This window comes from Sordaria macrospora, chromosome 4, assembly GCF_033870435.1.
Source record: "Sordaria macrospora chromosome 4, complete sequence".
NCBI classification, from domain to species: domain Eukaryota; kingdom Fungi; phylum Ascomycota; class Sordariomycetes; order Sordariales; family Sordariaceae; genus Sordaria; species Sordaria macrospora.
The window spans coordinates 4597887-4610728 of record NC_089374.1 but is presented as its reverse complement, the minus strand read 5'-3'; the positions used below and the strand labels follow the sequence as shown (position 1 = coordinate 4610728).

Genomic DNA, 12842 nt, shown 5'->3' with positions numbered 1-12842 from the left:
ACTTACCTTTTTCACTCCTACTCAGAGCTACACACAAACGTACAGTAGACCCGTACATACAGAGATTTCCCGTCACCTGAGCCCTCGGATGATCCAATCATCTTTCAATCTCGAGGATCTTTTTTGCGACCACTAGGGGCTTGTTGTCGAATGCACTGAACGCTTTTCTTCTTCGCTCCCCCCCTTCTCGCATTTTTTCTGAAGACGCCAACGCCACTTGCGCATTTCTAACCGACCTACTGCGGCGGAACATTGGACGGACATTGGAACTTGTGTCATTGTACCTCTCACCTCTCACCTACTTTACGAGCTTACCTTTCGCCTCAGGGACTCTCATACATAACCAACAAACCCTTCGGACCTTTCCGAAAAACTGGCACACCACCTTCTTTTACAAGCCTTTCTTTTGCTTTTCAGCCTCCATCCAACTTTGAAGTTGGCCTCACCAGGTTCCCGTCATCATCTCGGTTCATAAAACCGAACAGAAAAAGGAAGGGTCCCATCGTTCTAGAACAACCAAGTTTCAGCTTACCTCCTTTCTTCCTTCCTTCCTTCGATCTGCTCTTTCTGTCAGATTCGGTGTGTTCGGTGATGAAGCTTCCTCTTCCATACCCGATTTCGTTCGTACCTGCCAAATACTTGAACACCCGAAAACCTGTCATCTCTACCAAACCGAAATCTTAACCGAAAGCAAAGCAAGAAGTCAAAATGGACCATTAACGATCAACCCGTTTGTATCACCGTGGAAGTGAAGTGCAGGTCTGGCTGCGGGTTGCTAGTAGGCTGCGCATTGGGAATAATACGAAGTTTCAGTTCAGTTCTTGAGTGAGCACGAGCAACAGCAAGAAGGAAGCGGGAACAACAAGAAGTACTTCAGAACTTCTTTAGCAGACGCCAGGGCCGATCGGTGCAATGGGGATCCAAGTCGAATCCTCGCTAGAACCGCCTCGTCGATCGTCTCCTTTCGCGCAGCAATACGGACCATGGCACTACCACGATGTTCGATCTAGTCGGTACGGTTGGGGTGAGGGGGCCGCGCTCATCTCGAACGCATTTTCCGAACGGTTTGCAGGACCTGGGGCGGAGGGGAGTAAGAGCAAGACGGCGCGGCCTTCGCTTCTTGTCGAAAGGGAACAACAGGAAGAAAATTCGACATCCGTCAGCACCGCCTTACCGGAGGTTCTCCCAACAATACTCCAAACGCCACAACCAACACCCTCACCATGGGTCTTCACCCAGATACACCCAACAGCCGATCACATTCTCACATTCCCTTTGAATACCACTGCCGCTGCTGCCCTAGTAGCATCACCACTGTTCCCTAGCAGGCTCAACCTCAAACGCTCCCGCCCATCAACAGACGTAGACGGCCACAACACCGCGCCCCTATCCTGCAAGAAGCGTCGGCTGCGCTTACACCTCGTCACATCCCGGCTTTCTCGTCCCTTTTCCTTACCAGCTACGCACATTCTCAACCGGGAATCGATCCTCAAGGGAGATAAGAGGCTACGAAGCATAGCGGCAGCGGCGAATAGGAGAATGGCTATGGCTGGTTGGGGAGTTGGTGCTGCTGCTGGGCAAAATGTGATGGCGATGGGCGGAAATGGAGGTTCGGCGTGGTTGAGGAAGATGGCGGTTATGAATCGATTTCGGATGAGGATGTTGGGCGAGAATCTGGCGAGAGCTCAGGCAGCGCAGGCACAGCAGACTGCACAGGTACAAGCACAGGCTTCCGGGCAAGGGCAGGTTGCGGGAAACGGAGGCGGGAATGTGGGAGGCGTAGCCATGGCGAGATGTGGGACAAGTCCACGGCTTCCTTCAGGCCAGGCCCACGCTAGTGGGCAACCAGGGCAACACGCGCCAGTGACGGGATTCCCACCGCCAGTGACACATAACAACACCAACACCAACACTGCAACCAGCTCAGGACCCTCAACACCTTCAACGACATTATCGCCACGGCGTTTCTCACCCTCTCCCCGCCTCCACCCCCTCCGCTCACCAGACCTTCGACCCATAGACGACCAAGACTTTGACGACGAGGACGTCGCCTTCCCAACTTCCGCGCACGAAAGTCGATATGAAGGCGAAGAGGAGGAAGAAGGGCACGAAGTGTATGCAGACTTTGGGGTGTTATTCGGCGGAAGTGATGGTGACGACCTCGACGAGGACTTGGAGGGAAATAACTTGTCTGGCGAAATGCCTGGTGAGCAGCAGGAGTATTTGGGGTTGGATGATTTGGATGGGATTCCTTGGGGGGCTAGGTGTTGACCTGTTGACCTGGCATGGATGAGAGTACGGATGAGACGGGAGTCGTGGTACGAGCTACGGTAGGAGTCATGGGAGGGCGGCAGTCCGTTGTAGCCGACCGACCGAGCGGCATTGTCTGAAATCGGAAGTGGTATTCTGGTCTGCTTGTCTGAGCACTTTGTTATTTACTATGCAACAACTTGAGGAGGACATAGTGTTTTCAAGAGCGCGGTTTACACGTGGAAGGTTACATAAAACAAACCACAACACAGAACAAAAGAAACAAAGAAACGATGGCATTTGTCAGTGACCGGGTTGTTTACTTCCCTTGTTGATTCGCGATGTCACTAAGTCCAGGCAGTTCCCGTGGCAACCCAAATTTGCCGGTTTCTCTCTCGATCGTTCGCTTCGGGGAGACACGCGGTCAATCTCAGGCGGTTGCTCCCTGGTGCTGTTCCGGCTGAACTCGCGACTCGCCTCCGCCTCCGGCACACAGCTCGCGCGGCTCCGGCCGATGGTATTGACAGCCTTGGCGGGAACGCCGATAACAGGCAGACCGAAGAACAAGGGATGGTCTTCGCTTAGAGGTTCAGCTTCGCGATGTTTCAAGTGTCGCGAACACGGATGTCGCGGGAGGACTGGCGAGGAATTGACGGATCGCGCTTCGGAGACAAAAGATAAAGTCTTGTGGAAGTTTACGGGACAATCCAGACGACCCGCCGGGATTTACGGAGGTCCCCTGAAATACAGGGGTGAGAGGGCCCCGAGGTCCGGTCCAGCGAGCCGGTGCCCCACTGCAGGGAGCTGCCGAGAGCTACCCCACGTTTGCGCGGACGTCATGGCAGATCTACCCCACCTTGTCGGATGCTACCGATGCTGATGGCGCTTGCGTCCGCTACCACCTACAGTGAGTGATAAGGGACAACTCCCGGACAATCAACATTTACAGTGAGGTGTCGTCTTTGCTCCTCCTTCTTCTCTTCTTGCTGCTGCTCGATTGACTAGATTCAACTACCTTAGCAATACCACTCGAAAACAACCGCCACAATGTCCCACACCCACGTCCACGAGCTCAACCCCGAAGCAACCCCCTTCCTCCCCTCCATAACCTCCCTCCCCACCCTCCCCGATGCCGCCCTGATCTCGACTCTCGACCTCCTCTTCGAACCCTCTCCCGAACTACACGCCCTGGCCCTTCCCACCCTCCGCACCATCTCCTTCTCCTCCTACCCGGACCTGATCTCCACCCTTCGCGACGAGCTCCTCGCCATCGCCAACGCCGTCGCCGTCTCCGCCGCCGACCCGTCCGTCCCCCAACCCGAAAAGGAAAACATCAAGAGGCCACTGCACGCCATACTAGGTAGTCATCCGCGACTGGGCGAGCCGAAGAAGGAGACGTTGAGCGCGCAGAGTAAGAAGGAGCAGGCGCATTTGAATGCTGCGGGTGACAGCGAGGAGGTGAAGGAGCAGTTGAGAGGGCTCAATAAGGAGTATGAGGAGAGGTTCCCGGGGTTGAGGTATGTGGTTTGGGTTAATGGACGGCCGAGAAGCGAGATTATGGCGGATATGAGGAGAAGGATTGAGAGGGGGGATTTGAGAGCGGAGGAGAGGGAGGGGATTAAGGTGAGTTTCTTCTTCTCTTACTTTCGTCCATTTTTGGTTGACTACCTTCCTATTGTTAGTTCGCGGGTTGCAATGGATGGCAAGGCTGACTCTTACCTCCCAACGAACAGGCAATGTGTGACATCGCGGCCGACCGAGCGGCCAAGCTCCTCAAGTCTGCACAGGAGGCCGTCGAACATAGCAGCGCTTAGAGAAATTGAATACTTCGAAAACAAGGCATACATATGTTGGAACTACGAACTTCACCCAGTTGTTGTGGGTTCCAGGCAAGGCAGGAGATCAATATGCGGGCCGCTTTGGAGGTGACCGGCATGCCAAATGTTGAACAGCCAGCGCCAAGGACATCGGCTTCTCAGCCACACCATTCAACCGGCCAGAATTTCTCAAGCCGTGTGATGAAAGAAGTACATGCGTAAGAATCCCTTCAACGAGAATAGACTTTGCTTTGGGTTCCCATTCGCCTTCAATCGTGCTGGTCGTTCTCAATATGCTAACCTAGTGGTACTTAGAGGAACGCCTAACGATTCTCCGGCGCCTATCGTGCCAGCCCCAGTTTCATCGTCTCTGCCGCACCCATTGGCCGGGCGTTTGTCATCGGACGAATCGTTGACGGCAACAACATGCACGTAACCCGCGGACTTCAACATACCGACGCTACGTGGACGACGACATCGTTGGAGTGTTTGTTTGACAGGCCTCCGGCATAACTCTGCCTAACACAAAGCGCGAAAGGCCTACACTCCCCAAAGATGCTGCTGACATATCATGCTATAAAGGTCGCAACGATGCTCCCTAGAATTCACAAGACTCTCGTTCTCAACGACATCTATCACAGTTGTTTCTCCTCCGATATACGGGCATTATCACCAGCAAGCACCTTACCTCTCACCTGATCTTCTCTCCTTCTTGCCATCTTTGACTATCACATCTGACTCTCAGATCTTGATGACACTTTCACGCTTTTTGTCAAAGACCACGACAATCACTCCTGTTACAATGGGTTCTGAGTACAAGCCCCCTGCTTCGGGCATCCTGACCAGCCCTGATCGTCTTCGCAAGATTGATCAGTTGCGCGAGAAGAACATCGATGTCATCTTGCCGTTGCCTACACTGGTTGCGGTCGGTGACCAAAGCTCTGGCAAGTCTTCCTTGCTCGAGAGCGTTACCGGTATCCCGTTCCCTCGTGGCCAGGAGCTCTGCACACGCTACGCAACCCAGATCACTCATCGCCGTGATCCTGATGTGCAGATCATCATCACAATTATCCCTGCTCCTCAGAGCACCGAGACGGAGAAGGCCAGTCTCAGATCTTACCGCAAGGAGCTTTCCTCGACCAACGAACTTCGTGACCAGTTTGTCAAAATTCTTGATGAGGTACGTGTCCAAACCACGTTGTCGCCGACTTCTCCTAACCGCTACACAGGTCAATGTCTACATGAAGATCAAGACCGACAAGAACCCTGAAGGAGAGAAAACCTTCTCCAGGGACATCTTGAAGATCGAAAAATGTGGCCCGACGGAGGATTATCTCACTGTCATCGATGTTCCCGGTATCTTCCGCCTCACGTCCAAGGGACAAACGACAGAAGGTGATCGCCATCTTGTTCGAGATATGGTCACGGGCTTCATCAAGGACAAGCGGACAATCATTCTCGCTGTCCTACCTGCCAATGTGGATGTGATGACCCAGGAGATTCTGGCTCTGGCCGAACAATACGATCCGGACGGAGAACGCACCCTTGGTGTCCTCACGAAGCCCGATCTAGTCATCGAGCGGAGCGCCAAAGAAGCGGTTTGCAACCTCGTCGCCGGAAGGAAAAAGGCCCTTAACCTCGGCTACTACCTTGTCAAGAACCGCGGTGGCGACGATGACGACGATTCTGACGATGATTCGGGTCTTCGGCAGAAGGAAAAGGATCTCTTCCAACAGAATCCCTGGTGCAACCTACCACAAGAGCGCGTTGGCGTCGGTGCCCTCCGTGAGAGGCTCCAGGATCTGTTGGGCGAGATCACTGATAAGGCGTATCCTGAACTTCGCTCTGAAGCACGCAAGAAGCTCACGGAGGCCCGGGATCAACAAGACGCTCTTGGACCTCCTCGACAGACGGAGCGTGAGCAGCAACAATATCTTGCGCAGATTGCAGCCAAATTCCAGAGGATTGTTCGTGCAGCCCTCGAAGCCAACTATTCCACCCATTCGGTATTCGATGAACATAGCGTGAGGCTTATCACTAAAGTAGTGGGCATCATCGACACGTTCAACAACCGTATGCGAAGAAAGGGCCATACATACTCTTTTGTGAAGGTGGAAACTGGGGATTCGGACGATGATTCAGCGAGCAAAGTGGATGACAGTGAACAAGAGGATGATTCAGATAGCGAGGATGAGTACGAGGCTGCGCAGAGCAACGACGCCCACTACACGATAGTTGGCGAATTATTTCCCGAGTTGGAGAGCATCATTAACATCGTGGAGCAACCCGAATTCGCCGTCAAAGATGACAATCGCGACTGGATCCGCAGCATGTACCTCAAGTCTCGCGGTATCGAACTAGGAACCTTCAGCCCCATCGTCCTTGCTAGCGCTTTCCGGGACCAAACGACCAAATGGGGCCCAATGACAGAGTACTATATCAGCGACATAATCATAGGCATCCACACCTTCATCCTCTCCGTTCTGAAAACAATTTGCGCGGATGGCAAGCTTTTTGAGGCCATCAAGTCCATCATCATGGATGACCTGCTGGCGAGGTACGTGAACAGCATGAACTATGCCAAGTTCCTGGTCCAGGTGGAGCGGGAGAAGAAGCCCTACACCGTCAACCACTACTTCAGCAGCAATCTCCAGAAATCTCGTGGCGACCGAGTCTCCGAGGCCCTCAAGGGAAAGCGCCATTACGATAACCGCTGCCACTCGCCTGCTACCTACCTAGTCAAGTTTGATCAAATCAAGTCGGCAATCACCAACAAGAGCAATCAGGACCACGCTCAAGAGGACATCCATGACATTCTCAAGAGCTACTACAAAGTCTCTCGCAAGCGCTTCGTCGACAACATCTGGCTCTATGCTGTCGATCATCACCTTCTCTCCGGTCCCAATAGTCCTCTGACACTCTTCTCGGAACAGTGGGTGCTTGGACTGGATGAAGACTCGTTGAATGCTATCGCGGGCGAGTCTCGCAGCACCAGAGACAAGCGCAAGGAGTTGACCAAGAAGATTGCTGACTTGGAAGAGGCGCTGCGGATTCTCAAGTAGACGGTTTCGGTTTCGGTGTCGGTGTCGGTTCGGTCTCGGGTTTTGATCATATTTCCTTTTTGTTTCTCTTCCTCAGTTGTCGTTCCTGTCATACAGTAACCTAGAATTAAATCCAATCTAAGCAAAACTCAATGTAGCTGTTGTTCACAAGCTCTCATTTCCCCCCTTTGCCGCCATATCTTTTATTCCCTGCAGCCTAACGGTGCCACGAACGACGCCGCGGCGATGGTGACGGTTATAGCTCACCGAACCCCCCAAGCTCGCAAACCCGTCGACACAGTCACACTCGGATCTAACGCCGACTTGTCACTTGCCCCAAAGCACCAAATGCGGTACCTCCCTTCGAAGCAAGGAAGTAAGGAAGGGCAGCGCCGCATGCAGTGTCTTGCATGTGCGCTGCTGCTCATGCTTATGCTTATGCGCATTATCGTTGGTGTTACCCGCCAGTCGGATAGTGCGAGGACCTTTTTACGTACCCCGAACCGAAAGAACTGCATTCATGACTGGCTCGGACTAGACAAATCGGGAAGTTGAATGAAGAGGGAAGGATGTTCGGGAGGGTAGGTGCAGTTGGTTCCTGGAGGGTCCCTGGATGGAAATGACATATGGTAAGCTGTAATTCACTCCCCAGCTTTATCTGCGATCCTGCACGAGGTACAAGATAGCGGGAAGGGTGGGAAGCACGATGGGGAGCACCGGGGTGGTCTGTCTCGGGGTTTTACGTGTCTTGGTTGGATCCCCGCGTTCGTGATATGTGACATATGTTTTGAGACATAACTGAGGAAGTTGTTAAACCCTTTCTTTCTTCACGTTCGCTGGATTGCTGTTGGACTCGGGAACCGTAACCAGCACCCATCCAACACTGCCAACATGTTTTGGCGAACACCAGCCATTATGGAACAAACTCCGACTCGAGTCATTCCATCATGAGTTCCGAGTTGTTGAAGTTGTTCACGATGTGCCAAGTTTACGCTGTCCCTCTTCCACGGTGAAGCATACCCAATGATGACGAGTTTATAGGCTACGCCAAGCGTAAGACTGGGGAACCTTATGGGGTAACACCTGTCAGTTTTCTCACCACTCCCACCATTCGCAGAACTCACAGCACTCTCAGAGCTGGCAAGCGGGAGATGATCCGCAAGGAGTCATTGTCATGGGTCCCGTCATGGAAGGCTCGGAGGCTGAAAAGTGGCAGTGCCCGCCACATGATCCGGATCACCATCCTCACCAATAGACACCCATCAAATCAGCCATTGATGAGTCCTCAATGAGACAAACTGTCAGCGACCCAGCAGAAGTCGGTGGTTTTCGACCAATGCTGCTCTGAGGTTTAAGACCTTCCTCGGATGTTTGGCGGAGGGAAATGACAGACGAACGACGTAACAGCCGCACTTACCTCCGTGGAAACCAAGCCCTGCCAAGGATTCACCACCGCCGGGGACTCCATCACCAAACCTGCGCCAAACCAGGGCTGAGCCTATCCTCTTGGGGCTTTTGGGTGCTTGCTGTTTCCGCTTCGAACCCTGGCGCCGTATGCACTGTAGATCCTTCCACAATTCTTGAGATTCAGCGGTTCAGCGAACGCAACGCCAACCGCAAGTCTTCAGGGCAGCAGCGGTCTGTTTGATACTTCTGGGTCTTTTGTCTAGGGTTTCATCCGACAGGCTGACACGGCTGGATTTGACAACGTCTACCTACACCGAACTTCGTCATACGTTGAACTATAGGTACTTAAAGCCCGGGACGGTCCGCGATCTTGTCACTTGTGCAAGTTTGGGAGCTTCTTTGGAACTTTAAATCTAGGGCTGAGAACGATCGAATTGTTCTGATCTTTAATCAGACGACGGATACTTTACCATGGCGAACCAAAACGGCCAGATCGGTCAGAACGGTCAGAAAGACCAGCAACTGGCGCCTCCAACACCAGATTACATCACGATGGGAGGTGACGATGAGGGAATGGAGACGCCTAGCTTACAGACCGGTATCAAAGCGAAACCAAAGCGGATTATAGTATGCTGTGATGGAACGTGGATGGACTCATTAGGGAAGGGGGGGTGAGTGTTTGTGTTTCATGGACTTTTCATTGCGACCAGAAGCTGACACCAAAGGCAGAGAAGAACCACCATCAAATGTTACTCGCATCTCTCGCGTCCTGCGCCGAACATGTTATGATGGGACTCACCAAGTTATTGCCTACGTGCCTGGTGTTGGAACAAGTAACAAGTTGGATTCCATCACCGGCGGCGCCTTTGGCATGGGACTGGACCAGGTAACACTTACCTCACCGCACCTCACCTCACCTCACCCGTCTCATCTCATCTCGGTTCACTCATTAACACCACCTAGGACATCCGCGAAGTCTACAACTTCATTTGCACCAACTACGTCGACGGCGACGAGATTTTCCTCATCGGTTTCTCACGAGGCGCCTTCACCGCTCGTTCCACAGCCGACATGATCGCCTCCCTCGGCATCCTCACACCCGACGGTCTAGACCGGTTCTACTCCGTCTTCAACGATTATATGTACATGGGCACTCCCTCGCGGAACAAGACCGAGTTCATCATCCCCGACCTACCCGAGTACGAAGGCCAAAAGGGCCAGGAGAAGAACGACTGGGAAGAGGAACGAACAAGAGTTTACAGGGAACGACTGATCGAGCTGGGTTATTCGCGGGATAAGTTCAACGACAAGAAGACGGATATCACGATCAAGGCGCTGGGGGTATGGGATACGGTCGGCGCGTTGGGAATCCCGCCTGCGCCGGTGATTGGCGTGAGAGGGTCATCTAATCAGTGGGCTTTTACCAATACCCAGATCTCGGATAAGGTTGAGCATGCGTTTCAGGCGCTGGCGCTTGATGAGCCACGGTATGCTTTCCGCCCGGCTCTGTGGGAACGGTTACCCGGGAGCAAGACGAATCTGAAGCAGGTGTGGTTTCCGGGGACGCATGCGAATGTTGGTGGAGGATGGTATGATCAGCAGATTGCTGATATTACGCTGGCTTGTGAGTTCCCCTTTTTCCTGAAACTACACTTAAAGCTGTGCTGACCCGCGAGAAGGGATGTGCGACCAACTGTCGACCCTCGGCGTCGAGTTCAACCTCACAAGGATGCACTCCATCTTCCTTGACTCTCTTCGCTACTCCGCCGCTCACCCATTCCCTTACTCCCCGCCTTCCTTCGCCCAGTCCCTCCTAACAAAAGGGAAATCAACCATCTCCAAACTCCTCACCATCGGCAAACCCTCCTCATCCTCCTCTCGACCGTCCTCCTCATCACCCATTTCCCCGCGACAATCCACCTCCTCTTCCCGCTCACACACCTCCCAATCTCAATCCCACGCCCACTCAAAATCCCACTCCCTCTCCAGCCCAGCCACAGCCCCCGCCATCCCCTGGGCTCGACCCGAACTTTTCCACCCACCCCCTTCCGCTTCCCCTTCTTCCCCTTCTCCTTCTCCTTCCCCTTCCCCCTCTCCCCAAGCTCCCTACAAAGGTCTCCTCCTCCGCGACACAGCAGAATGCAACCCCATCCACACGCACTCGCACCCCCCTCTCGTCTCCTCCGTCCCCCAACTTTTCAGTCTGGGCGCCCGCCCCTGGGCCCTCGGAACCCTCCGCAACCCCGCCACCAACCTCACCACCTTAGCGGGCCGCACCGTCCGCCGCCCCGGCCTCTTTCTGCGCGTAGACGAGGACACAAACCAAGATACGCCGCACCCGCTACTCTCCACAGGCGAAACTATACATAGTTCAGTCCGCGTCCGTCTAGCATGTGGCGGTTTAGCGCCCGATGATAAAGAACCCTGGCTTTGCCCCGCGCTTTTAAAGGGGATGGACGGGCGCCCGCTCTGGCGATTGGAACGGGGTTGGGCCTTTGGGAAATCCGAGCAGGATAAACTGGCTACTTTCGTGCCGAAAGAGTTGCGGTTGTTGGGACGGGTGTATCCGACGGATAAGTTGTATGATGTCAAGATGGAGGAGATGGGGTGGCGGTGGGTATATGTTGGGGATGAGAGGAGTGTGCAGACGGGGACGGGCAGCGGGAAAATACAGTTTGGGAAGGGGGTGAGGTTTCCTGATCGGAAAGTACTTGCTGAGGAGCCGCTTTTGGGATATTGGGAGAGGTATTTGTTGGGGATGTTGAATGTGGGGAGTTTGAAGGGGGGTGGGAGGGATGTGTGGCGGTGGGCGGGGGAGAGGGATCGGGAGAGGGCTGTTGGTGATGGAGTACTAGCTGAGGTGACGAACGAGGGTGGGAGGGAGAATGGGGGTGTGAATGGGAATGGGGCAGCTAATGGGGGTGTAAATGGGGTGAATGGAGTGAAGAGGAATGAGACTGTAAATGGGAGTCAGAACGGGAACGGGAAGGGTGTTAATGGAACGGCGGCTAATGGGAATGGGGTTAATGGAAGTGGAAGTGGGAACAAGGGCCATAAAGCTACGCATAGTGTTGGTTAGGTACTTGGGCCTTGCGGGTGGCGGTGAGGTAGATGGGTCATGATGGTGTGGAATATAAGATACTGGCTTTGGGCATTGGCACTGGCCTGGTGTTCTCGGAGTTTGCGGTTCGGTTCGGATTGTTGTTTATGGCATAACAAGAATGGGGCGTGAAACATGGGATATAGTTGGGATACCGGCAAATGTTCGGTGTAGCATGGTAAAGACATAGTTATCATCAATCGAGGCGACCAGCTGTTCTGTCTTGTTTTATTAATATGACGACTGGTTTAATCATTCATGAGCGTGCAGGAAGTCTATCAACCTCACAACTTCACCTTGCACGCGATGTGGACGTGAAGGCCAGTCTGATAGAAGCAATGCAAGAACCGACAGACGTGTCTCAACAAACAAGCAACTCTCATGTTGCAATCCAAATAACATCTCTTTTCTGTAACTCTCTATCGGACTGGTCCCTTGTTCTTCTATACATAAAATGACAACAAACTGTAAAACTTGAACTGTATGCAGGAAGCCGCTATACACGAGAAAGAAACCAGATGCTCAAACAAAACTGAAAAGATGAAACCGAAAGTATGACAAGACAAGACGAACATACCTTACATATTCCACGCACCTCTCTACAAACGCCATTTTCGTCCCCTCTTTCACTCCATGACGAGAATTCCTTTTCTCTGGTTGGTCCGCATCGCCTTCTCCTTATTTTTGTAGCTTTCTTTAGTCTCAGCCTCAACTTCGTCCATCAGTTCGGCCTTAACTGTTCCCGTCACCTTTTCCTTCGTCGCCTGCTCCTTCGCCTACTTGGTTTCCTCCTTTACCTGACAACTTCACTTCGCGTCGACGCAAAGCCCTCGCCTTCTTCTCCAGCTGCCAAGCCGACCAAGATTTCTTTCTCGGAATTACTGTAGTTTCTTGATTGGGCCGTTTTCCCATCCAGTACCAATGAATCATCACTTGTTGTGATTCCGGGCGCAAGTACGTACTGGTCTTCCGGACCTGGTCTTCGGTGACCTTCATCTTTTTGATGACGGCATTGACATCGACATTGGTGGATTTCATGAGACCGATGATGGCGGCATTGACATCGACGTTGGTAGAGGGTGAGGTAACCTTCCTCCTACTGCTGCTGCTACCGCCAACAGCCGGGGCGACGCGACCACCAACACCTCCATCCTGAGCGGCGACTCCGAGAGTCGCCTTTTGAAGAGGGTGGGGGTTAGGGCGGCAATGACCATCGAAATCAGCATC

The 12842-nt window shown here is 53.2% G+C and overlaps 5 protein-coding genes across 5 annotated transcripts; 4 read left to right on the top strand and 1 right to left on the bottom strand.

Moving 5' to 3' along the window:
• Nucleotides 1-374: 374 nt before the first annotated feature.
• SMAC4_02048 (uncharacterized protein) lies at nucleotides 375-2555 on the top strand. Its single transcript, XM_003350287.2, has one exon. The coding sequence runs from the start codon at nucleotides 913-915 to the stop codon at nucleotides 2269-2271; it is 1359 nt and encodes a 452-aa protein (XP_003350335.1). The 5' UTR covers nucleotides 375-912; the 3' UTR covers nucleotides 2272-2555.
• Nucleotides 2556-3139: 584 nt separating this feature from the next.
• On the top strand, nucleotides 3140-4337 carry SMAC4_02049 (uncharacterized protein). Its single transcript, XM_003350288.2, has 2 exons — nucleotides 3140-3873; nucleotides 3984-4337. Exons 1-2 carry the CDS (start codon nucleotides 3298-3300, stop codon nucleotides 4062-4064), a joined length of 657 nt encoding a protein of 218 aa, XP_003350336.1. The 5' UTR covers nucleotides 3140-3297; the 3' UTR covers nucleotides 4065-4337.
• A 299-nt stretch (nucleotides 4338-4636) lies between these two features.
• Nucleotides 4637-7772, top strand: SMAC4_02050 (uncharacterized protein). Its single transcript, XM_003350289.3, has 2 exons — nucleotides 4637-5247; nucleotides 5297-7772. Exons 1-2 carry the CDS (start codon nucleotides 4819-4821, stop codon nucleotides 7127-7129), a joined length of 2262 nt encoding a protein of 753 aa, XP_003350337.2. The 5' UTR covers nucleotides 4637-4818; the 3' UTR covers nucleotides 7130-7772.
• Nucleotides 7773-8326: 554 nt separating this feature from the next.
• On the top strand, nucleotides 8327-11957 carry SMAC4_02051 (uncharacterized protein). The gene is made up of 4 exons (XM_003350290.2): nucleotides 8327-9186; nucleotides 9245-9401; nucleotides 9479-10139; nucleotides 10195-11957. Exons 1-4 carry the CDS (start codon nucleotides 8987-8989, stop codon nucleotides 11592-11594), a joined length of 2418 nt encoding a protein of 805 aa, XP_003350338.2. The 5' UTR covers nucleotides 8327-8986; the 3' UTR covers nucleotides 11595-11957.
• Nucleotides 11958-12041: 84 nt separating this feature from the next.
• SMAC4_02052 (uncharacterized protein) lies at nucleotides 12042-12841 on the bottom strand (the record flags this gene model as incomplete). Its single annotated transcript, XM_003350291.2, has 3 exons — nucleotides 12042-12351; nucleotides 12578-12767; nucleotides 12827-12841. 3 exons carry the CDS (start codon nucleotides 12839-12841, stop codon nucleotides 12242-12244), a joined length of 315 nt encoding a protein of 104 aa, XP_003350339.1. The 3' UTR covers nucleotides 12042-12241.
• Between the last annotated feature and the right edge of the window lies 1 nt (nucleotide 12842).

Coding starts and splice junctions, on each gene's coding strand:
- SMAC4_02048 (XM_003350287.2), top strand. CDS start 913: ATGGGGATCCAAGTCGAATCCTCGCTAGAACCGCCTCGTCGATCGTCT.
- SMAC4_02049 (XM_003350288.2), top strand. CDS start 3,298: ATGTCCCACACCCACGTCCACGAGCTCAACCCCGAAGCAACCCCCTTC. Junction 3,874..3,983: donor AGGAGAGGGAGGGGATTAAG/GTGAGTTTCTTC, acceptor CCCAACGAACAG/GCAATGTGTGACATCGCGGC.
- SMAC4_02051 (XM_003350290.2), top strand. CDS start 8,987: ATGGCGAACCAAAACGGCCAGATCGGTCAGAACGGTCAGAAAGACCAG. Junction 9,187..9,244: donor GACTCATTAGGGAAGGGGGG/GTGAGTGTTTGT, acceptor CACCAAAGGCAG/AGAAGAACCACCATCAAATG. Junction 10,140..10,194: donor TGCTGATATTACGCTGGCTT/GTGAGTTCCCCT, acceptor ACCCGCGAGAAG/GGATGTGCGACCAACTGTCG.
- SMAC4_02050 (XM_003350289.3), top strand. CDS start 4,819: ATGACACTTTCACGCTTTTTGTCAAAGACCACGACAATCACTCCTGTT. Junction 5,248..5,296: donor TTGTCAAAATTCTTGATGAG/GTACGTGTCCAA, acceptor ACCGCTACACAG/GTCAATGTCTACATGAAGAT.